The 26126-nt window shown below is 43.0% G+C and overlaps 1 protein-coding gene across 10 annotated transcripts in view; it reads right to left on the bottom strand.

Annotated features, from left to right (window-relative positions):
* CadN (Cadherin-N) overlaps positions 1–26126 on the bottom strand; it is a 179767-nt gene that overhangs the window by 152723 nt on the left and 918 nt on the right. For 9 of the 10 annotated variants that reach the window (XM_065488164.1, XM_065488139.1, XM_065488180.1 and 6 more), the window contains exons 2-3: positions 19311–20231; positions 18196–18821 (exon numbers count right to left, since the gene is read on the bottom strand). In XM_065488164.1, coding sequence (XP_065344236.1) covers positions 18196–18821; positions 19311–20149 — 1465 coding nt within the window. In that variant the 5' untranslated portion in view covers positions 20150–20231. The remainder of the gene's footprint in view (positions 1–18195; positions 18822–19310; positions 20232–26126) is intronic. The other variant, XM_065488147.1, reaches the window with a different exon arrangement.

The following is a 26126-nucleotide window of genomic DNA, read 5'->3' as shown; positions in this document are numbered from 1 at the left end:
ACAAGGAAAATCTCGGCCCACGTATTCAACGTCCCGACTCCATCCAAAAAATACTTCTGTTCGACTTCCATATTTTTAGAACAATGCTCAAGTTTCAAGCGGATATGTGAGACGTTGCTTAATACCGAGAATTGAGCAGACTTGACTGCTGGAATTGGTTTATTTTGTACCGTTTGGGAGAGCTAGACGAAAGCTAGGGTGCCGCGTTTTATTTTTGGTCGTGGGACAGACGAAATCGAAAGCGGCGTCGGTTGGCACGAGACGAAAAGGAAACATGCCCAGCACACAGGAAAAGGGGTTGAATAATGTCAAGCAATAATAACAAATAATATGTAGTTGTTAAGGGGGAGGTACGCTCTAGTTCTCAAGAGAGTAAATGCGTCGCGTTTCGAGAGGCTCGAATTGAAAAATTGATCATACAGAGACAGTTCGAGTGGTCGCGGGGTTAATTGGTATAGACCGAGGGTGCTTGTTGCTGCTCATTAAGCACGTTTCGCCAGCTGCAGCTCCAACCCTTCAACACGTCCAACTGTCTGTCTGCTGCTGCATGGGGAGGCTAATTAAATGAACCGATTGTTCTGCAAGGTCAATTGTTTAATTGGTGGATTTATGCACTCGATTGTTGAGATGCAGGCGAATCGATTTGTTTGCGCATTAAATGCTCTCGTATAAATGATTGTGATTATAGTGGCAGCGAACAGATGTCGTCTTTCTATTTCGAAATAGCGCAATTTATATTGTGCTAATTTATCTGTGGCCTAAATGCAGAGAGTTCTTTATTGTGTGTAAAATGAAATTGATGGTACCTATGAGAGGATAAAATGCGTCATTTTCCATGACATTTTTGTGCCGCAGTTTCTCACAATTACCCCGCGCACTAAACTGATCCGTAAATTGGCCACTTTAATTTCATCCCGCGCAGCAGCATAATGACGCGTCACGTTCCCAGCCAAGCTGGAAACTATCATATAAGCGAACTACTAGCCACACATCCTCATCTGCCTGCCTGCTGAAAAATAAATAAATAAATTGCGGTCTGCGAGACAGCGCTTAATTAGATTATCATTGTGCCAAACAACAATAAACGAGCGTATAATCGTTCCCACGAGCGCGGCGGCAATTGAGAGGCGAAAATTTATTATGATCACATATTGGGACGCGAGGCATTTTGGGCCGTGATGAATGCTCGTGCCATTACCATCACAATGGAGCTTCAGGTGAATTGGTCGTTGGACAATAACACTCTGTTATTGCCTCCCTGGATAAAAAACGATCTCTCAATGCTAATGCACACTTAATAATATTCTCCAGAAGGTGGATCATGCATATACAAGGTGTGGGCGCTGCCGCGAGATGAACCAGCAAAATTTCTTGAGCCGTCACACACATGCACGACTAGGTGGGTCTCGTTCACCATGTAAATGTCCCTTCATAACCAGAGAGATTATTTTTTCTAGTCCGCACAGACTCGAAGACTGCGGAGAAAACTCGATATTATTATGAAATGAGAGAGGCTGTCAGTTAACACTCGCGGCAGCAAGCAGCAGCGGATTTGAATGGTGTTGTATTTTATTGTAGGCTGCCAGGTACCTAAATATATATGCTATAGCAAGCCAGGTATCAAAATATCAGCGTCTCAACTTTCACGTGTGCGTGTGTGTGTATACGCGCTTTTTGCTACGTCTGATTCTATGAACATCGTTAATGTTGTTTGATTGATTTTCAGCAGCGTCGCTTTCAATTACTATCATGCAGCGGCAGCACTTGATGATATGGCAGGGCTTGTCAGTGCTTATTGTAATTACATTTTGATGTTATGACTGACAATGTTACACGTTGCAAAAAACTCCAATGAGTAAATTATTATTATTAATCGAGTGGATAAAATTAATGCAATATTTTTCAAGCCATATATTAGTGATTTTTTTTTCGATTAGACCGTTCAGCCATGAAGTATTTTAATATTTTATTTTAATAAATGAAAATGAAGTTGAAAATTATGTTATTAAATGCTTTTATTGCTTCCAGCCAATTTTGGGCTGATAGTCCTGAAACATAAAGAGGTGGTTTCGCTTGCGCGCCAAATCACTCGCGAAAGGCCATTTCACAAGGACCAACAAGTCTGTTTGGGTGCGACGGCGGCTGCCTTGCCTGCCCTATCAAATACATAAATCCACGGGTGTGTAATTTTCGAGTCGATAAATCAGTGGCACACAATGCGCCTCCAGAGCAGTTCTTGGCTAAAGCAGTTCGCGAAAGACCTCAAGGCCCGGTGGAAAAGCCAAAATAGGCAGAAGTGGATAGGAGATATCACAGGCGAAACTCCTCTGGGCTAGATGCTTAAAATATACACAAGCACGCTCAGATAATGAACACGTATTAGGGAAGCGGCACGTTTCTTTTTGTCGGCGGCGGGCGACGTGATGCATGGGAAATTGTCACAGCACCCCCAGGGTGTCGAATGCTTCGCTTAACGCGCTCTTTATCTGCTGGTTGGAGGACAGGTGCTGCTGAGAAAAACCGTAAAAAGTGGCACCTTTTCAAGGGATCCGAGTTCATGCACTTTGCCTCAACCGACGGCTTAAAATTTACTTGTCCGCTGGAAAGCTATCATATATAATGGCACCTGGAATTGTATACACGACAAAAGCATTTAGCTTGTGGTGTGGGAGCCACGCACTCTGGACGTAATAATGTTTTTAACGACTGCGTCCATGTCTTTCAGAAAGTTGAATGAAATCTTTTTTGTTGTTCACCTGAATGGCTAGTCTCTTAAGGGTTGTTTTTGTGTTGGAGTTAATGAGTAAGAAAACACACACTATACTGTTGTAGACAAGACATACGCTTATAATTTTCCGTGTCGTTAAACCAACACATTACAAGTTGTAACTTCATTAATGAATTGATATTTAAAGCTGATTTACAATATGTTACATTTTGAATTAATTAATAAAATTTTTCACAAAAAACTATATGGCAAGAAGTTATTACATTTAATTTTAATTTAATAAACTCGGTCCTTTGATAGAAGAAAATATTGTCATTTCATAAGACTCTGTTGAGATCCGGAATGAAATATTACGTGGCACCCAGGCTATTAGGTGTCTATTTTTTTAATCTGTATTGTTGTTTCACAGTAAGTTTTAATGTTACTATTTAAATAGAAATTGTCATCTATTTTTCCTATTTTCCAGGAATTTAAAATCAATAATTTGGAAAACACGGAAACTGAAAGGTTGTTGTGAGATTCATTGACGCAGAGAAAATATGACGATGAGGAGAGAGCCCATTATTTTACTGTCCATACTATTACATTTTTCTTGGGTGTAATTGAAATCGATAAGGAGCTTATGAAAAATGCAGCATCCTCAAAAGCCGGATAAAAAGGTCTTAAGTTGGCATATTGAACGGAGCCGCTTCGCTCTCCCACTCAACACGGAGGAATCCAATCAATCAGCGTACAAAATAACGAATCCAGCTGCACGGGGGAAAATAATACGAAAGACGCGGCGCTTTTTGCTCGCGAGCATCGCATTCATTCATTTTATAAATCAACACGGACAAAAAGAAGCCGATCGCGCTGTTTTGACGTTGATTGCTCTTCGAAAATTCGATGTTTCCCGAACGTGACGTGCGCGCCGGATTAAAAATCTCCATCACCGGCCCTGAGAAGGGCATAAAAAGCGAGCGTGGGAGTCGAGGTTATGACCGCATCGATACTTGTTACATATCTTGTGTTTATGTATCGCCAGGCCGGCCGTTTGTTCTAGGGGAAAGAAATGGAAAGTAGAGAAGCGTAATGAGAGCTATATGCGGCTGCTCGCGATGCTTGGCTGCTTGGCCGTGTTTCCCAGCAGCATGCAGCGGGCGGCCGCTGATAGTCGACTGCTGGGAAACATTCCAGCAAGAAAAACACACAGTCACTCGTACGTTTATAAAAAGGGAGAAAGGAAGAAAGGCATTGAATTATTTTTTATGCTGACTCTGCTGGTTATTTTTTGACCGCTGCTTCGTTTAGATTACAACTGTGGAGAGTAATTTTGTTCATGCAAATGAGAGTGCGCCTCTGCGGCTCTTGAATTCAGCGCCTATCAGCAAAAATTGAAGCCAGCAAAAACAAATGGTCCAAATTTTCAATTATAATGAAAAATCTGGATGGAAGAGCATGAGTTTTTCAAAAAAAAAATGCAAAACCTTTGATGTTGGATGCTAAAGCTTATTTGATATTTTATTCTTATTCAAATATTTTTGTCAAATTGGATATCTTTTTAAAGCTACTGAGTATAATGGCAGCAGCCACACCGACGAAACTCATTTTTCCACACATCCGCATGGACATATACACTGAACATGCGTCGGCTACAAAAGATGATAATATTTCACGCATGTTTTGATCCGCACTGAGGTACTTCGTAAATCCCGTATTTAATAAAACGACCAACAAAAAAGGTTTCAGACAAAGCTGTGCCAGAGCGAAGCGGCCGGAGAGAGGATTTATATACTTTTTTATATTTTGATGGAAAAGGAGACGCGGGCGGCGGGCCGAATATGAAAGAAAATATACATATATCTAACACGGCGGCGGTAAAATCTATACGCTTTCATTGGAACCACTGCCCTGTGGGTGTTCCTTTGTCCAGAGAGCTGGCTGAGAGATGATATTCCACGAATGCCAACCGACTGGCTCGTCCGTAGACCGTTTCTGCTTCTCCGGCGGCAAAAGAGGTGTACCCGATTATTATTATTGGCATCTAACACGCTCCATTGAACACGCCGTCTTTGTCTTCATTTAGCAGTTTGGGAAATCAGCGGCTTTGTTTGAGAAAATCGTGCATGACAGTCCAGATTCGCATCTGCCATTCGAATTTACAGCCTTAATTTTCTCTGAGATTTTCATGCCAGTCTGCGGATAAGAAGTAAAGAGGCGTGCGCGTGTTGTTTGAATATTTTCAGCACTCGCCGAGTTATGGCTGTTTTATTCAAAATTATTCCGATGCACGCTTTTGTTATTAATGGCGGAAAGCGAGAGAAGAGGCTCGCAGCCAATTTACATACAACCAAATAAACCATGAAATAAGGAATTAAACAACTCCAGCCCTCGCGTCTTTTATTCTTTCCTGGCACGTTAGCCGCCTGAAAAACACGCTCGTAAATAACATTGTTCAATTTTTTTCTCTTCCATGTAAATTCCTAAAATTAATTAAAACGGGAAAAAGAGGGATTGATTTTCATTTTTTAATTCTTTCCACTCGGCTGAAATTTTAATTGCCAGATAAGGCCTCGCTGGTGTAAATTATTCCTCTATCAAGTCGCCTGTGTCATTCCAGATTATATTTATGGCGCAGGACGACGATGAAAATTTTATCAAGCTGCCTGCTGGGCACGCACCAAACCCACACAAAAAACCGGCACTTTTCCCTCGCTTTTTCGACGCTGCCCTATATAAATAAATAAATCGTATGTGCCAGGTGCAGAATGACAAAAACAGCAGTGGTCGCATTATTTCCATGCGTAACCGCAGCTTTAATCTAAAACAACCATCTCCACAGTGACAGCAAGATCACAAATCTAATTTTCTTTTGAACAACTTTAATAGATTTAATTATAATCTCGAAATTCCGAAAAGGAAAATATAACAACAAAAAATGGTTTTTTTTTTGAAATTCCGTTATTCTCGATTATTTTTTAAAGCTAGCGAGATAAAATACAAAAAGCTTACTAAGCTCTTTGGATAGCGGCTGCTTCAATTCGATTTGTGCACAATAATTTCTTTCCACTAGAACGGAATTTTATCTGTGAAAGGTCATCTCTCTTTCTCCCCAGCGTGCTCCGTTCACGCTGGGGCTGAAAGAGTATCCAAACGCATGCGAGCGCATAATGGATACCTCACATGGAGAACTTTATTTGGGGAGGAGTGCCTCGCAGAGAGAAAAGGACGGTTTCGCTTTCAAAAAAATCGTCCAGCCGCATTGTGTCGAGGAAGCCGAATAAAAGCTCGGCGGACGATAAGCTCTGTGTTTTGAGGGTCCTTCCTGCGCTCACTCGCTCGCTCTTAGAATATACGAATAAAAACACGAAAATCATTCCAGTCGCGCACATATCAAAAAATTTTACGCGAGTTATCGCTGCGAGATGAATCGTTGTGACGTAAACCGGGAGATGCTTGCAGCGAGTGCATCTGAGCATGAACAAAATCTAGCTGCTCTCTCAGCACTAATGATGCTACACAGCACTTTCGGTCCTAATGATGTAAAAACACAAGCATGATTGCTATATTATTTCATTTCTACCGCTCTCGTTTACCTTCCTCCGGGCACTTATGCTCTTCGAGAACTCGTTCTTTGTAATTTTTTCTCCTCTTTTTTCGGTTTCGCGGCCGTCTCCAGAACAATACAAGAAACACAACGTGATTTACCAGCCATCAACATCGCGGCGCTAATTATTTACGGTGTAATTTGCGCCCGGCATTGAAGCGAGTCGGAATGAATCCGCCTTTGTCTCACGTGAAAATGGGCCAGAAAATTTGAATAGCGCAAACTTACAAAAGGAAGAGCCGCTCGCTCGTTAATCATTTTGCTTTGTATGCTCTCGAAAGTAAACGTAATTACACGCTCCTATCTGCTGTGGATCCCAGCGCCGGTTGAATATAGAATTGCGGTTTCTGGAAATGCATATAAAAAATTTACTAATCTTTAGTAGAAACCCTTGGCTCTCTTCGGACCGAAAGGATTAGCGCGCAGGCGGACAGAGGAGCGGTCCTATTAATTAATCCGCGCAGCATGCAATCCGACCCTGTCAGGCAATGTGGTCTTCTTCTGAGCGCGAATTAACGCAACAGATAAACACCAGTGCTAGATGTGTTCCATTAAATCCAGATCGCTCGTGATGATACAGAGAGCGAAATCCCTTTTCCCGTTCATAATCTCGGAAGCATCTTTATAGGGATCCATTTAAGGACAACCGCATTCACTGCTGCTGGAAGATCATTTTTCTCAAAATTGACTGACGTAATAACCTCAAACTTTGACAAAACTTTTATAAATAAATGTCTGCACGATTTTCACCCCTTTTCCTGCCACATCAAGATCGATTACCACTAAGAGCACCCTCAAGGGCGGCTATGAGGGGAGAAAAATTTTATTGAACCTGAACAGATGACATTCAAATGAAGATAAATGGAACACCAATGGAGAAAAATTTTCAAACCTTCCCAAAGAAAAATTCCAATCGCTTTCGTTCCCAATCCATTTTCACTTTGTCATCTGTTCACATCAAGAATTTTTCATAGCTCCTCGAATAATACAATGTTGTTCTCACGCGGCATTATTATTAAAATGAGCTGCACGAGACACGCCAATGGCCCATCACAATATTGAATTAGAATAAGTCCCCATCAGGACAGGGTTTGACAGCCGCGATGAGGGATTACCGACAGCCGGGATTCCACGCCTTAATTCGGCACCGCGCACTCTAATATTAAAGCATCAAGTCGGGAGTGCTGGAATGGGAAAAGTCCCCGGGGCGACTGCGGCTCAGTCCATTCAAATGCAGCTCGGCTCAGTTTGGTTGACAACTTCAGCGCTACTGCACGCACTCTCACAGTTTTCCTTGTCATAATAAAAAGCAGAGTCGAGAGCACTCGAGACTGTATACACCGAACGTCAGTATGCGAACGGGTTCTGCCTTTATTACTACCACGTAGCGCACACAACGAATGAATGTGCACGTAACACGCGTGTTTTGTCTGCGCAGAACTTAAATTGTTTTATTGTTGTGAATACGCGGGCAGGAGGTGTTCCGCCGCTGTCAAACTTTAATGAGTTTGTCTTACTTAAACGGGCAGCCAGCCTCTCACGATGAGTGTTTTGACGTATATGCTGCCGTATGCGCCGAGTGGGTAGATGTTAGGTGAGCATTGTGTAAAGGCAAATATGTATGGCGCAGCTTCCGCCGCGATTTCCTCCTCACTATACCTCTCAGATCCGATTCTTTATGCAGACGGTCGGATGAAAAGGGCTAGCAGGAAAGAGGTCTGGAGGCCGGGCAGGGTTAATGCAAATACCTAGCTGCTTTGTTGGCTCTATATCTGGGCAAAAATATAGAAACCGGGCCCTGGGAAATTTTAGTCAAACTTTCTTGCTTTTTATGCCAATTTATTTTGACCAGGATTATTTATGAGCGTTTAGTAAATAGCAATTTTAATTTGACAAAATTTCTCAATTGATTCCAACTGAAGATTTTTGTTAATTTATTTAATCATCGTCTCTGCGTGCATTTTTTTAAATTTTCACAAAGCATAGTACCAGATAAAGGGATTTTTGTTGGTCCATTTAATCAGATTTCAGCTCCGGACATGAAACGCTGCTTTATATAAGCACCCTACGACTGGTTGCATGAATAAAAACAGCGGCGCCGAGTGTTTGCACAAGCTTTTACAAACAATTACTCCACAAACAAGCCGCGCCGTGCATAAAGTCATACACGAGAGCGCAGTCGTGCATCTGTAATTGATTGATTGACAGGGAATAGAGTCGCGCTGATTATAATATGAAAGCTCCGGTGTGGTTGAGCAAACAATCGGCCGGTCTGGGAAAAATTATAGGCCCGAAAATGTTATTTCCATCTACTTTTTGGTCGTTTTATGTTCCGCTCGATGAGCTCGCTCGAATCAATTTAGCCATACGCAGAGCAGCAGGGACAGCCAAATTGCCGGTAATTTGCTTTGTCCCGACCAGGTGTGTGTATCCACCATTATGAAAGCACATCGCCGCCGTTTCGCACATTGCCGCCCCTTGCTGAAATCCACCTCATTTGCGGCGGCCGGCTGAACAGGAAGTAAGCATCAGTTCATTCATTCGCAATAAAATAAGCCGGCAACGAATTATAATTATAAGCACAAGGATGCCTTACACGAGCAAGCAGAACGCCAATTTGCATCTCGTCGTGCCATATGATGCCTTTTAACGCATAAAATTTGATATTATTATCTGCCGGCGGGTCGTCCTCGCAGAGTGCGTGCGGCCAGAAATACACACTATTTGCACGCTGAATATGCGGAGTGCACAAAGAAGGGTGTTATCTAAAGTGCGGCAAGTTTATTGGCACGACCGCCTAGAATGTGACTTTTGGGACCGTACTGCGTTGCCGATACGCCACCAGATTAAGGCTTAGCATAGTATGTGTTCCATACCATATTTCGGAAACGTTTTCCTCCAGCCCAGGAACTCCAGTCATTTATCTGAATGGCTTTTCTCTCTCTCATCTCCATATATTGTCATTTTTTACTCATAATGTTAGTCAAAAAACTAAAAATTCTAAATTTTAAAAATTTTGTGACAATTTGAGGCAACACGCCATTCACATCTCAAAATTGCTTCATTTATTCCAATTTCTTTAAAGAAAAATCCTCATTTTTCAGTGAGGATTACTCATCACAAATGATATGAAAGAGCAAGAGATATTTTAGAATCAATTCAAACGCATTTCTGCAGCTCTCTAACCGAAGCGAATGACGCACATTTTCGGTGAACCGCACGATTTTTTGCTTGACGGGCGTTCGCATGGCGAAGTTGTAAATTATTCACACATCTCAAGCTCCGTGAAAACCGCGCGCTAGCAAACAGCGCTGAGAACAAACCAGTGGAAAATTGTCGCCAGCAGTGAGCGAGTAGTACGTTTTGCTGGAGACACTAGCAAGCTTGCCGGCTGCGTTCATGGGAGATTTGAGATGGGAGCTAGCCAAGCAGCGCAATTGATTTTTCTCATGTCTTTCAGATAGGAATCGGTGCGCTCCGAATTAATTCCTGCAAGAAGCAGCGGGTGTCCGCGACGACATGTTTTTGTCTCTCAAGAAATGGAGACTAATTCCGGGTAATCAAATTAGACGCGCTCAATTCGTGGGCGAATTGGTCCCCAGCTGAGCTCGTGATATCGTTTTTTTTCAGCCCGAATTCTCCTTGGTTTTTTAATGGTTAATTCATTTATCTCAATTTTGGAAAGGCAATTTGCTAGCGTGTTGAGTTCGTCATTTTACCAGACTAATTATTCAACCTCAGCCGCAAACAACAACATTTTCGAGTGTTCCATCACAAAAATCGTCCGCGCAAACTCGCTCGCTGGCTCGATGATGAATAGGGCAATTTTTCAGTTCCAATTTTCAGGCCATTGTCCGAAAATTCCCATAGCTCAGCGGCGGAAACACTATATTTCATCAGATAATCCCTCGTTAACAAAATCATCAAGATGGCGTGGATTATTAGCTGCGGCCGGGAAACACATTCATCTCCACGTGACTCGGCCTTCTGAGATTTATTGCAGAGGGCCCGAATGTATTATTCGGAGCAGTTGGCTCGCTTTACATATCACCACCGCAATATCTCCGGAGGCTCGCTGCGTATGAGAGCTGTGATAATAATTACACGATGAACCGAAGGCTCGCGTCGACAGCTGTGTTATTTAATCCGAAAGACGAATTCAGACGCGATATAATTACAGACAGAATTCCTAGCATCGCAAGAGAGAATTTCCGTTGTCTAATTTAATATCGCTGAGTGCAGTGCACGAGGCTACACCCTTTCGTGCCGCGGAGCTTATTGAATTACGCTCGCTGGACGCGCGAGCGGTATGTGTGAATACATACATTTCTTGCATTATGCACGCACGCAGGAAGTGCATGTAAAACGAGAGTACATTCGCTGCTTTGTATCGCTTCTTTGAAGGCCGAGATTAAATTATTATTTTCGACGTGCTCTCACTTTTTATTTGCATTTCAATCGCGTCATTTTGAGAGGCGGCCACTTCAATTGTCGCTGCATAAATTATTCAAATTCCGCGTCATTAAGGAGCGCGCGCCCGTTTTTTCTGCAGCTTCCTCTCTAACTTGTTTTCATTTTTACATTGCAAATCGCGAAGAGGACCCCCGCGTTTTCGGCTTTGTACGAGTGCTGGAAACGAAATGGAATTAGAGAGGAGCTTTTTTCAGCTCAGAACGAGTGTTCGCACGAAAACGGTTATGAATGCATAAAGATGAATAGTGCATGCGGTTCGTTTGACAAATGTACATGAAGTCAAACATCATTACTGCACTCCACTTTTCTCCGTATGCACCCGGTGCGCCTTGAATGCGCAGCACGTTGCATAATTTTCTTCGTGTACTTGCAAGGAAATCTGCATCAAGATGCAATTTGCGACACGACTGACACGAGTGAGTCAATGCCAGGCTGAGCTTTGAATTTTAATGCTTGCTTTTACTTTTGTATTTTCGGACACACAATAAACAATTATTTTCAGTCTGCACTTCCGCAGAGATTGAATGAAAATAATTTGATAACATCTTTTATGGCAACAGTAAACCAATTAAATTTCTGCAATAGCAACCGACGGAGAGATTGTTTTAACGCTTCACGCTGCGATGCTACGTAAATCATTTATTTTGTCGTTGCTGCAGCGAAATATTAAAATACTTTTGAACCACGAGCACTTTTGCAAAGATTTATTGTCGACCACAATTAGCAGCGACCGAGTCAAGATGGGGCCATCAAAACGGTGCCCCCCTCGTGGAGGGCGAATCCGTGAGAAGGCACCACCAGAAATTAATCCCTTTTAATTAAAATGAGTTAACGACGCCGAGGGGTGCCGTCGCCTCATCTGTGCTCCATACAAGGTCAAAAACACGAGCACACTGCACTCGGTCCAATTATGTTGGCGGGAATATTACAATGTACGATGTGTGAGAATACGACCGTCTCGTCGGTTGGGCGGGCGGACGGTCGGTCGGTCCCAGCAGCTAGCTTCCTTCTTACTGCTCAGCGAGACCTTGTTTGTAATTCAATATATGCGTGGCTTGATTACTCTCTGCACAGCACAGCCGACCAACATCCCCCCATAGCACTATGTAGCCAACAGACGCCGCCGCCGCCAGCGCACTCGAGAAATGCGGGGTCATTTTTCTTCACAGAAGTGTTTTAAAAGCAACAGCAGGCTCCTCCTTGATCCAGTAAGATCTCTTTTGCGAGCACTGTTTGGCAGGATATTTTTACGACTTGCATGACAGCCAGCTTTCGGCTGCTGCAGGCTGGCGCTGCCTTGATTAAAAACGCCGAAATCGGCGTGTGAGGCCTTTTTTGCCGCATTATCGTGCTTCCCTCCTCAGGGCAACGCTGCTTTTTGGTTTCATCGCACTTCCGACGCGTCATCTTTGAACGGATTAAACCGAATGAAAAAGCTACTTTATTGGAATCGAGAAAGCGGAATTTTGGAGGCGATAACAATTTTGATCAATTTGAATGTCTCCCGAGAAAGTCGAATTTTATGGCTTAAAACACTTCCATTCCATTCAATTAATGAAATACATTAATAATCCTCCACAGGCATGCGATTTCTCGGGATTTGAATCGCGACCACATTAATTTTCCTTTTTCCTCGCTTGCTTTTGAGCAGGAAAGCAGCCCAATGAAATTCCGTGACATCGGTAACTCAAGTGAATTAAAATGACGTCATGTTCCATTAATATTTAACAGCACGCAGAGTGGCCCACACACCAGTGCCGCAGCTTTTTCCGCTTTCGCTAGACGCGTTTGTTCCATTCGAAAAAGCGGCAGTTTTTTCACCATATTATTCACAAGGGCCGCGTCGTCAGTCAGTCGCTGTTGAATAGGTATACAGCCCGCTTTTATACTGCCTTTTAATATCGCAAAAATAGACGCAAGCTTGCGCGCGCGAAGAAGTGGCGGCTGCGAAAAAAGGGGCCAAACTCGAGCCAGAAGCTGGTGCTTTGGCTCAAGACGTTTTGTTTTAACGCTAGACCGAATTTCCACTGGCTATATACACAAATTCAATTACTTGCACCAGTCTGCTCGGGGCGAAACATTAATTTGATAAATTAAGAGTTGGGAATGCGGAAATAACCGCGAGAGAATGATAAAATCGATACGAGTTACGTAAGAATGGCCACGTGATTTCAGTCATCCTGCACACGAATATTCTTGGAAAAGCCGGAAAAGCGGAAAGAAAATTGTGCAGTACTCTTTATTCCGGCTAACTCTATGTCAGGCATGAACAAATTTTCCGTGCGTGTTTGCCGACGCCCATAAAAGTGACACCTCTGCACATTTGCAGCTAGTTTATCTGCGGCATTAACACTCGCCAGTGAAATTTTCTCACTTCGAAGCTAATATTTGGAGAGGGAAAACGGTAGAGCGGCTCAGGTCAAAGCACAAGAAGACCAAATCAAACAAAAGTGCTGAGCAGAAGGGTCTGCTGCTGCTGCTGCTGAGCGGGGAAACCAACTCACAACACGTGTTACTTTATTGTTTTTTTCCCGACCCGTTGGAATGGTTTATTTGTCCATAGGGGCTTACTGAAATGCAGATCGCCCGGATGCAACCATTCCCTTCCTGGTTGGGCGAGAAGAGCTCAAATCCTTATTTTCCGATTGTTTTGTCGAATTTTTTGTTGTTATTTAAAGCCCACTCAAAGGGTTTAGTTCGACTTTATTCCTCTTCGGTGAATATAATAGAGAATTGAAATAAGAGCTCTTTCATGTTTATTTTTAGAGTAACAAAAGCAGATTGAATGGGAACGCAATTAAAATTTCCTTTGTGCAAAGTTGCAAACTGAATTAGCCTTCAGTTTTTAATACCTTTGCAGTGGAAGTAAAATTAGGCCGGAAATAGAGTCATTCCGGAGACGTCGGGTGCGTTTTAAAGGTAATACCCAATTACACGTCGCGTCTCCAAATTTTATGAGCTCATTTTGCAGCAGACACCGACGGTTGCTCTCGCTGCGCCCGTAAAACATAAAAAGTAAAAGGGACACCGCCTGTTCAGAAAGAAAATTCGGAAAGGTGCGGAGGAACAAGTCGCGCTTCAACGAAAATGCCAGTTTTTATGTGCTGAATGGACGTAATTTAATACGGCGACGTGGCTCGCATGTACAAGTAAATAAAATGTTTACCACGAGAAAATCTATCGAAAGCAGATGATGAACTATGGCACGTGTGAGTTAGAGTCAGGTCGATGCGGCTGCGACCTTTTGACCTCATCAAATTGGTGTCTGAGACTCGTCAACTCGCTATTTGCGTTACAACAAAATTATAGTGAAAATTCAATAGTCGACCTAAGACGACAATTCTCACTTCCTAGCTCTTCTTTATATCGATCAACTCGAAACGGAATGCGATGTCAACGCTGAAAAAGTATCAAGATGAATTGCCTCGGGAGTAAATTAGACTCGAATTCAATTAAGCCGCCGTTAAAAATTGCCCTTGCTCTCGGGACCCTATGTATAAAGTGCTTTTTGTTGAACACTCAATTAAGGCAGTGTTAAATATTGTTTTCGTCCAGGCGCACACGCCCAACTTTTATCGACGTTATTTCCTCCTAACTCCAAACGCAACTATCTTCGTCTGTATAGTATAGTCGCATTCGTTCAAATACGTCTAATGCATGTTCACGCGGTCTAATGCAAGTTCAATGTCGGCGCATAATTAAAACCACCGCGGACTTCTGCGGTCGCATGTTCTCAGCTGTGTGGATTCATTTTCACCTGCTGCCAGCGGAGAGCAAAAAAACAACACTGTTGAGATTGCCGTCGCCGTCGGAAGCTTGGCCTGCGCATCGCGTTCCGCCGCACCAAAAAGTAACCCGAGCCGTGCGCGGAAATGTGCATTCCGCCAGCAGCTTTGATGAGTCTCGCTTGAATTGAGCCCGACCGGAGATTATAACACACGCGCAAAAATTATCGATCGATCCCCATTGAGAAGAACAACTCTTGCTAACGCTGAAGTTGTTTTACATGGTCAGGAAAAAAGCAGCAGCAAAATTGAAGTAGTGCAAAAACATTCATTATGCTTAAATAATCGCAGTTGTTACGTTTTAATTTTATATTTTGTTCTGTATCGGAACCTGATATGAGTCACATTGAATTGTTCGAGTGTTAGGTTTGGTCAAGAACACTCAAAAGTGGGTCAAAAAGCGTCATCCGAGTCTTAAAAAAATCAATCCTCATTCGCATGAATGCCATATCACATCCACCTGCTCTCACTCGGCGTTGGAGCAGTGAGCGACATCGACCGCAATATTCCCAGCACCGCCACCTTTACTCGAGTCATGAGAAAGACTCGTTCGGAAACTGGCATATTGCATTGCACGCGCGGGAGATGCATTCTCATTTGTGCCTGCGAGTGTGATTCACGCTCGGCGGGTTGCAGCTCGCGATCAATGTTTTTCACAAACACACACTCGCACGCGAGGGATGGAGAACGGCCGGAAAGGTTGGCAGCATCGGCTCGGCAGTGCAGGAAGGGCAAAGCTGCTGCTGGTGGTGGTGGTGGTGCAGCGAAAAGGGACGACAAATGGCCGACGAGGGCGCAGACGCGCACAGTGTACGGGCAATGAAATGGTTGGTGTACATATACGCTGACTGAGAGGGCGAGCTCCGCCAGAGAGCGACTGACTAATCAATAAAATATAGTAGTACACAGGCGGCGGGCGGGCAAAGCGAAGAGCCGGTGCATGGATCAGAGCGAAGGGATGAGAAAGGCACCGCAAATTCGTCTGCCAGGTGGATTTGTGCGCGTGTCTTGCGTCTTGCGGCACGCGCTCGCTGCTTTTCGCTCGCTGTGAACTTTTAACAGGTTTCAAAGGGAACTTGTTAAGCTCGATGAAGAGTTATTTTCCCAAGGAATAATGTGGAACGCGAAATTCAAAATGAGAAAATTTGAAGAATTCTTCACTGAGTTTAATTAAAATACTATGAAACTAAATTATGGTCCAGTTAAGAGATAGATCGCATTTCGTGGTCTCAAATAACGAATAATATTGTTTAAAAATTGTGAGAGTCCAGGTTTAATTATAATTAAAAATTGATGTTTGGTCACCCTTAACAAAAAATCATCAAACACCATTTTCCAGGCTTGTTTACAAAACATGACACGTGTTACAATAATTCCTTAAAATTTTGTTCTGCTGCGAAGGTTGTCTGGTAGCGGAGGTTGTATATATAGGAGGCAAATTTTGATAATGCTAGCGAGCGAGGATTTGCCTCTCAGCTCATTTCATCTCGGCGGTAAAGCATTTTCGAGCTCCGCGAGCGTGAAATTTGATCAATGCATAATACATGGACGTGTTGTCGGATCCACGCCGAAATTATTACAAACAAGAAGCTCATTAGCAATGAGTCGTTCCCATCGATACCGCAGCACAATTGGAAGAGAGAGAATTCAGTTCTCACCGGTGTGGTTCAACAACCGCAAGCATAATTATGTAATGGAGCTCGACGTACGTCCAATTTTTTGGGCTCGGGTGCAGCAGAAGCCAATTCATTACCGCGGCACCTTTCATTACGCTTTCCGCCTCTAATTTTTGTTTTCGGCCCGCGGCCTGCTCCCGAAAAGAGCGTCAGTTCGATTTCCAACCGCAGAACCGGGTCTCGTTTGAGTCGTGACAATGGCGCTGGAAATAATTAGGAGGGTAATGCAAGCGGACGAGTTTTACAAACGAAAGAGACGCAAGCGGGCAAGTGTCACAGCGACATCAAAATTTATAACGTCGCTTGAGTTGACTCGTCAAAAGCGACATGAAAACACAATGCGCTATTTTTATTAGCCTGTTTTATGACAGTTTGCAAAAATGGTTTTGCAATAATGTGATGCTGGTGCTCTACGTGTTGATTTATTCCCACAGTTAAAATTATTCATTGTTTAAAATTTGAAGTGCTACTAAAATTATTTATTGTTAGGCAAGTAATGCGACCTTAATGGTCATAACACGCAAAATATGTTCGTGGGCCGCTAGCTAGCACGTCAAACAAACTAAACCCACATAAAATATTCCAATGTATGATATCGGGTTGCACGTTTTGATGAATTGCTCCGTTTAGCTCAGGGTTGTGTTAGGGGAGATTATTGGGTTTTATTCGCTCGCGCTCTTCCTTGGGCATTACGCTGCGATCAATATCTCGCCGTGGCCGAGTGACTGCACCTTCTGCATCCCGTGTGCACAAACCCTATTATCCCCATTATTCATGCATTCTCGCAGCGCGCTCAGAGCAGAAGAATGTGAGTTATACCATCTTTATGCATTTTGCTTCGGACATATAACGTGAGCTGTCTGTGTTATAACATTTTTCGATTGGCATCCGTGCCCTATATGATATTGAAATGGACAGAGATATATTTTATGATTACTCTACGTATATAATTTCATTGCTGTTTCATGGTTAACAAGAAGTAGAATTATTTTGAATTTATGTTAAAAAAATATGCAGCTCAGAAACTGTAGTAACGAAAAGAAAACTGAAACAAAGCTCCAAGCACGTTTTATTTTTACTTTTTTTGCTGTTGATTAGGTCTTTTAAATATTGGGAGCGTAAAAGCCTTACAAATAAAACGGAATGAAAGCACCAACTAAATACACCGCAAAAAAAAGCGTTCAAAGGGCTTAGCAGCCACTGGAGCCCACGACTGAAAACTATACCGAAACACACCGACTTTCATTAAATTTTCGCAAACAGACTCGAAGAGGCTCAAGCCCAATATTTGCCTGCCGCAAATAAGGATTTGCACAAACACAAAGCAAGCAGCTCACTGGAAGGAAATACAAATGCCAACACACGGCGGCACTAGCTCCGGCGAAAATTTAAAGCAAACAAAGCGCTTAATCAGCCACGCGTTTGCGGCCTCCGCTCTACGAGGGCTGGTTGGGGGCATCAGTCCGCGCAAAGGCGGCGTGATTGAGCAAAGCGATTGTTTACGAATCAATAGCCTCCGTCAATAATTAAACTGCATCGGCGGCACGTCACGGCAGTCGCGTGCGAACGGTGACCTCGTGACCTCTGACCTACGCCCAGTTTGCGCGCATCTGCTTTGTCTACCGGTACAGGTGCGTTTAATGAGCCGCTCGTTGACACGCCAGTCGGAAAAACAGTGCCAAAAGATAAAAAGTAACTCGGCCTGCGAGAGTGACAAAAGGGTGGTGGCGAAATTGGCGGTGAACAGAAAAAGGGAAAGAGGAGGCAGCCAGACACTCGCCGATCGATGAAGGTAATTCAGATATTGCTTATATCACAAAACCATAAATATTTTTTCATCAATTCGTTTGCGGTAAAAACACGGGAAATTCTATCTAACCAGCATTTTGATCGAAATGTTGCAAAATCGAAAATTATTATTTGAGTTAGTAAAAAACGTGTACTCACCCCCACCTGCGGTGTTGCTGATGGTCACCCAGAAGTCGATGGTCTTCTCAGGTCCGAGTTCCTCGTAGTCCCAGCGGGTCTTGACCCTGACGGCACCGTTCGGCTCGACCGTGACCCAAGGGTTTTCGTCCCTGATCTTGAACTGCTCGCGCTCCGTCTCCTTGTCCAGGTGGAAGACGACGCGGCCCTCGGTCTCGCCGTCTGATTCGAGGAACTCTACCCTCTTTGTGGCACGCACGGCGCGCGTCACCCGCCGCTTTTCGATGCGATGAATCACGATGTCGCCGTCGTAAATCTCGTCTTCTTCTTCCTCCTCCTCTTCCTCAGTGTTAAACTCGATGAACACCCTGGCTGGCGGCTCAGAAAACTGTGTTGGCGTGCGACCGACATCGTGCGCTTCGATTTGCAGCTCGTAGGAGCTGAGGAGCGGCGCCACAGTGGTGGTGGTGCCCTCCTTGGGGCCCAGGTTGACCAAGTCGTCCTGACCGTAAGGCGGCAGCAGTAGCAGCAGCAGTTCGCCTGTCTGCGGCACCACGACCACTAGACCCTGGGGACCGGAGACCAGGCGGTAGGCCACTTTGTCACCGTCGGCGTCTCTCGCGGACACGGCGCCGATTGTTGAGAACCTGCGGTACGCGAAGAAATCAGTTCAGTGGTTCTTGTTCAGTTTGATCATTTTTTAATTTTTGCCAAATACGTTTAAGAGTTACTGTATTCTTTTGTGACAAAAAATATTGTATTAATGCATATTATAATGATTTGTATGTTTTAACTCATGAAATAGGGTGGACTGGATTCGTCGAAATTGGTCGAGTTAAATTGAACAACACTGATATCAACAAGGAGGATGTCTTGTTATTTATTTTCCTCTCAAGAAGTTTACGAGCGTTAAAACGACAGTTGATATCGTATTGATTTTTAAGACAGTTCAATTGTTTTGATCAATATAATACAATCTTTTTGGGCAAATTTGAAAGAAAATTTATAAAATAGAAACTCAAACATCCACAAGAACTTATTTTTAAATTGGCTAAATCCATTGTTTAATGTGAGGGAAATAAAGCAATTTATGGCAAAAAATTTAGTGCGCAAAAACCACTGAACTTATAGCTGACCTTGTTGCATTTTTCGGAACCTTGAAGCGGTACGGCCTCTTGGGGAAGCGGGGTGCATTGTCGTTGATGTCTGTAATCTTGACTCGGATCTTGGTACCCGCCTCGTCGTCCGAGGGGTCGAGTAGGTCATCAACTGCCTTCACGGTCAGCATATACTCGTCCTTCTTTTCCTTGTCAAGAGGCCTGGCTGTGACCAGTCTGGGCACATTCTCCTCAGTCTGCTCGAGCATGAAAGCGCCGTCCTCGTTGCCCTCGACGACGGCCAACCTAATGTGACTGCTGCTGGGCCTTCGGAGGGATCTGGGCCGGAGCGTGTCCGGTGGCAGGCCCATGACGACGGTGCCTTCGGGCGCGTTCTCCTCCACGTAGCCCGAGTCGACGTACTCGTGCGGGAAGTGCAGGCGGCGGCGGGCGTCCAGCACGTGCACGCGGACGGTGTGTCGGACGCTGGAGCGCAGCTCGACGTTGGCCTCGTTGTTTTCCTCGGGCTCGGTCTCCTCGACCACGATCAGCGTGATCGGCCGGCCCCGCAGTGGTCCGACGTCCGTCGTGGTCATCAGCACGCCGTCCTCCATGACGGCGAAGTACTGAGAGTGTCCGGTGTCCAGCAGGCGGTAGCTGCTGTGGTGGTGTGGGTGGTGCGCGAACTTGGCCACTTCAAAGCCAGGCCGCACGTCGTGCGAGACGATCACGAGCGCCTCGTCGCGCGTCGGCGACTCGCTCATTAAGTGATTGGTGTGAAGGCTGCTGAGGTGGCCGCTGGCCGCGGCGGCCAGCAACGCCAGCACGATTAGGGGGGCCATCGCGGTGGCCGAGTCTATTAAACGGGCAAGGCGCATTACACGAGGGAACTGGCTTTCTTGCTACTCTCACTCGCTGCCCTTATAAATCCATTGGTGAGCGATGAATTTTGGTCCTCCTCTGCAACACAACAGAAAAACATTGTGGTTCAATTTGTCCATAACAAAATCTGCTTTCATTTCGATAAAAAAAAATGTTTCTGCACAGAGGCTCGAAACAAAAGGCAAATTTGAGTGGTTGCTACAGTGAGGCGTTTTAGCACCAACTTCAAAGGAGACAACAAAAGTCCCGAGTGTCAGACACAGGATGAACCGCATACAACGGCATAGTTTGAGTGTGCCATGCATGCAGCAGCCATAAAATAATTATCATTTTCAACCTGCGCGATATCTTTCATTAGGACGGCTAATTAAATGTAGATGCAGTAAACGGATAATATATTATGTTCTTTTGTTCTGCACTCGCGGACCGTTCAATCGGCACAAAACGCACCTTCAACCGTGAATTTGTTCAAACTGCCGAGACAAATGGCGCGAATCTGATTTATTATTGCCCTTGTGCACGTACATATGTGTGCATCTGCAAGTGACTCGAGGGTGAAACACGTTTTGGCGCCTGCTGGGAGATTAATCGTTTCTTTGGGCCACCCTTCTTGCACCAAATCTGTCATCGTCCAGACAGATGGATGGATTACGAGTCGTTTGAAATGTGCCGGACAGATGAAAAGAAATGCGAGAGAACTCCAATCTTTTCCGAATCCAAGTTATTAATGCTGTAATAACAAATTGGCACGTCGATCTCGAATCGCTATCGCACTTGATGTATTGATCGGAGAAAACGAGCATTTGCAAAAAGAATATTATTTGCAGCGAACGAGAACTCTTTCCAAATAGAATTTGCGCAAAACAGAAGCTAGGACGAATTAAAAATAAGCGCAAAAACAGAAGATCAAACACGCTAATAACACACGTTGGACTAATGAAATTCACACACGGTAGCATGTTTAACGGACGTTCCATCAGACAAGGGCGAGCGTGAGACAAATTGAGCTTTAATTCCAGCGTGGATTATAAATGGCGCCGCACGCTTTTCTAACCGTTGGCCATATTGGGCGCCAATTACGTTTGGCACGGTAGAGGAGCACGCATCTCTCGCTTAATGATATGCACGCTGATTATTTATTGTTGCGCCAGCCGGCTGCTGGGTGGTATCTTCCTCCCAGACCCGGCCATTTATTTTCTGAGCAGCGGCCACTTAATAAAACAATGAGCTGCAAACAAACGCGCCGGCCAGCACACAAAAACGGCATCATTACCTTTGAAAAGAGACACCGCCGGCCACTCGGCCATCGATTTGAAATAGACTGCTTTTCGAATAATGAGCAAAAAATGGAATAAAGATATACAACGCGGTGGGACACAAGAGCTACGTCATTATTCTTTACAGATAAAATTGGGCTCCCGCATTTTAAACGGGATTGCGAGTTCCATTGTCGGTGTATGCTAGTGAAAAGAGCAAGCTGGTGATAGAAATAATCATTAATTGAGCAACGTTATTGGCACCTTTTGTTACTAAAATATGGAATATGATAATGCCTTTTACTTACACACGTATATTTTGCATTTTTGCAATTAAAGCTAATTAACATTTAAATACAAAGCGAAGCTCGATCATATTAATATGTGCTAAAATATTCTTTAATTATATTGGCCCCCAAGAATATTCGATTTATAAACCGTCAAAGAGCCGCCAGGTCAGATTGAAATTAGAATTGGTAATTAATTATTGGCAAAACGCTTCTATACTTTATTAATATTTCATATAATGAATTAGTGGCAGCGCGATTTCCGAAGTGATTTTTTTCAAGACGGAGTGCGTGGGTTTATTAATAGGATTATTAATAACGCTTGTGAAAGAGCTGGAGAGATAGCAAAAATAAAAGACGACAGGCCCACGAGAGCATTAATAAATTAGCCGCGGAGCTTGTAATAAATTTTAAGATCAAGCAAATGAACCTCACGTAGAGATTTTAAATAAAGATTTCTCGAACAGCGGTAGCCGTTTCCAGAGTGTTAAATTTTGTTATAAAACTACCCGCAGAGAGGCGTCAATCAATTTAAATTTTGGGAAAAAAAAGTGTGAGCGGGGAATTTTCATGGAGCGCTAACAAGATTACACACGCTGCACTCGACTGGTTTTCTATTCTACACGCGTTTTATAATGTGTTTCGAGTTGGGTGTGCAGACGAGGCATAAGTATAAATAGCAATTAAATAGGCTCTTCTCTCGGCTGGTGTTTATGACCATGTCCGTGTTTCTCGGCGTCTCTATTATTTATTTATTTCAAATGGCCGCCTCTTATCCAAGGTCATGATGGGCAGTAAAAATGTACTTTTCAAAAAGCGTAATCAAATTATGCTGATGACTCTCGGGACTGATTTTACGGCTAGGACGGTGAAAGGTTCTGTTTTTGTAAGCTATGACTTCAGAAGAATGAAATGAATGTCGCTCTTGAAGCGTGAAATTCGTTGTTAAATTTCAGTAATTGCGTTTTACAACCAAATTAAATTTAATGACTAAATCGGGATGACGTTCCCGCGATTAGGTGAATTTATTTCCTTCTCTAGTAACGACGCTCACGCACTTTTGGTTCTACGAATGTTTTTCAAGCAACTCCCGCTTTGATCGTTTCTGATCAATTTCATTTGATAATAACCAATTAATTTATTGATTCCGTCGAGGAAAAAGAAACATTTTATTTATATATAATGCTCTAAAATTTTCTTTTTGAGGTAAAAATATTGAAAAGGAGTTCAATTTGCATGTTACTATATTAGTGTAAAAATTTCGCCACTTACACACATGTTTTTCAACGCCTTTTAATTAACGACCTCAGCAGCAAGAAAAATATGCATATCAATAAACGAAAGCACGTAAGGCGGTAAAAATAAAAAGAAAAGCGGGCAGTACAAGTCGTTAGGCCCCTAAATAGCCACGTTTCGCGAGTCGTGCATGAATTATCCGTCTAGATGCAAGCAACAAACGACTTTTCGTAACGAGCGAACGAGCGTCTATATACTTTTCGACCGATATTTCACGCTTAGGAAATTACAGTGCTCAGCACTGGCTCACGCGCGGCGTACGAACGGACGCACATTCGCGAAACAATCCGCAATGAATTTATAATAGCAGACGCAAAACTGCGAACTGACGGCCGGCGCTAATTTTCCATCTAGATGCTCGGCGAACTAGCGAAAACGAATCGCTGGGGGGCAAAAAGTTTTTTCTAACACGTCCGCATCGCAGCTCATTGAAATAATCACATAATCACAAATGGAGTGCGAGGATAAATGCGTTCGCGGCCGCACGCATGAAGAAAGGTGGCAAGCAATCAATTTGGGAGAGTTTATCTCTCTCTATATTGTTATTCTGCTGGGAATCGGCTATTAATTTATTTCGACGGGAGGAGATTCTTTATGAAAGATACCACTCTCGCTGGTTGGTCATACTAATGAACCGGACAGTGGATTTTAGTTGGTTTGTCTATCCAACGGTAAAAATTACGTCTCAAATGTTTTGAATTTTTAGTTGTCTAATTACTACTCTTAAAATACGTAAAAACAGCAATATTTTCCTCTTCATTGTGAGTAGTTACTGTCAATCGTTGCTGACACAGCGATTTATTGTAAGTAACTATTTCTGATTGATTTTACAGAGACGTAAAATATATCATAAAAAGCTTGTAAAAATACCCAGACAAATTAAAAATAAATAAATGTTTATTTTTCTAATTTATATACTAAGTTTATGAAAAATTTGTCCGTTAAGTAGAAAATGCTTATAAATTGTTCATGCTTTTGATTATCAAGTGTCGCAAACCAAGGATCGACTAAAATCCACCTTGCCTATGTGAGCTAACGTTGAAACAACGGCCGTAGGAGGAAATTCATTTTGAAAACGCTCGTCCCTCTTTGTTCTGCCCAAGCGAAGCTGAAAATTAATAATTACGCCTTATAAATAATGAATCGAAAACGCGCAAGCCGGCACAATGGAACTCGAGCAGCGAGATGCATGCACCAGGTCGATTGGTATCGAGAGCAGGGCGGGGCTGCTGTATACCCTTTGGATGCTGGCTTATTCCTCTCTCGCAATCCTTTCTTTCCTTCGATTTCCATCTTTGCCTTTGTGTATACGAACGATCTCCGTTTCTTTCGCTCCGCATCTGCCATTATTCCTGTGTGCGGCTGTGCGCAACACGCAACTCTTTAATGTCAAGATAAAATCTCAGGCAGATCGATAGGACCAACCAACTTGTGTTTTATCTTGTGCGGCCCACACGGTGAGAAATTTAATTATGGATCTACAGGAGTCAAAAGTGACGATTCATTGTTTAGATTGGTATCTAAGATAAAATTCAAATATAATTCTTCCACCAAAAATCTAAATTTGATCTATCATTTAATGGTGTAAAGCAACAGTGACGGTATTAGGTTGACATTTGTAAAAGTAATATTAGTCATTGATAATTGTAAGAATTATTTTACAAAACGTTGATGCTGTTTTACTTTAAAGAATCGCAAAATTTCCTTCTAGAGTGAAGAAAAAACTTGTGGGGTCGAGACAAGAGAAATTACACGTGAGTCGTAAAAAGTAATCGCTGCTTTTTTAATTATGCTTAAAATAACCATTTAGACACTTGTAACCAAAAAAGCTCACGTTTTAACAGCTTTTCCGTGGAAACAGCAAAAGCAAAAACGCGATCTCCAATTTAACAGCGGAGCCAAACATCAACAAAATAATGATATCGTCTTAGTAGTTCCCTTCACGCTTCGCTCGATTCCCCCGAAAAAAAAAGCCAGCTGGATCACTAGAACTGGCAGTCACGCGTTGATATTATTGTTTGAAAAGGCACCCATTCGCGATTCCTATCTATTACCACGAGGAAACAAAAAACGTTAGCTCCTTCTAACTATTATTCATTTTAAGCAGCGATGAAAAAAGCGCGCCAAAGAAATATTTCTCTGGATTCCAGGTATAAAAAAACGTATCAAAGGTGAAATCAAAAGGTGCCGGTTATAAGGTCTCTATTAGACGGACCGTGACAGGTGGGTGCACCCTGAGAACCAGGCTTGTTAACCTTATCACCGATTGGAATTTGGTCCGACTATTCCGTCAAAGCATTGATCTGAATTTTAAATTGAGTCTCCTTGTCATTTTATACTTTCGCTTATCTCGCTTGGCTCGAATATATAAAATAAGTATTTCATTTCGTCGATGACGCTCTTGTTTCGGTCGAACGAGATGATAATTTCTTTTGTAACGTTCTCCGAACGGGTTGATAAGTATGCAAATGACCTGAAAATACCTCATCCAGTTTCTTCTGAAAAAGGGTAAAATATTTGTATAAAACTGTCATATGCATATAGCTTATTTGATTGGATAAGCAGAATAACAATCAATATTCATCGTGGTCGAGATATAAGAATAATAAAATTTTAAGTTAGCATTAAGCGGTTTTTTTGTTTAAAAAATTAATAGACACTTCAAGATCATTTCCCAATGGAACTCGTTGGTGAACCATCATTAAAAACATCGATCAATATATGAAGTACCATCTTGGTGTACAGATTAATGATAAATATCTCAACGAATTAATTATTTCGCTCCAAACAAAAGGTGTTCTCGTTATATTTACGAATAAATATTCAGCATTTTATAGTGACCAAAAGAAATTAAACAAATAAATATTTATCGTGATTTTATTTAGAAAAAAACAATACTTGCAAGCAATTCGAGTGTTATAATGCAGACAGTGCCGGTCTTAAAAGAAATGCCGGCGTTGCAGAGTGCAATCACGCTGCTCATTGAGCCAAAAAATCAATGCAGCAGAGTCGCCGGCTGCATTAGACGCGATGCAGTTGCCTTGCAATTCGGTTGATTGGAACGAGACGCCGGCAGAGCAGAGCCGCGGTTTAGCAATCAAAGGAAGCGAGCCAGCTGATAAGAGCTGCCTTGG

This window comes from Cloeon dipterum, chromosome 1, assembly GCF_949628265.1.
Source record: "Cloeon dipterum chromosome 1, ieCloDipt1.1, whole genome shotgun sequence".
In the NCBI taxonomy this organism is placed as follows: Eukaryota; Metazoa; Arthropoda; class Insecta; order Ephemeroptera; family Baetidae; genus Cloeon; species Cloeon dipterum.
Note: the sequence above shows the minus strand (reverse complement) of the source record. Positions and strands in the feature narration are given on the sequence as shown.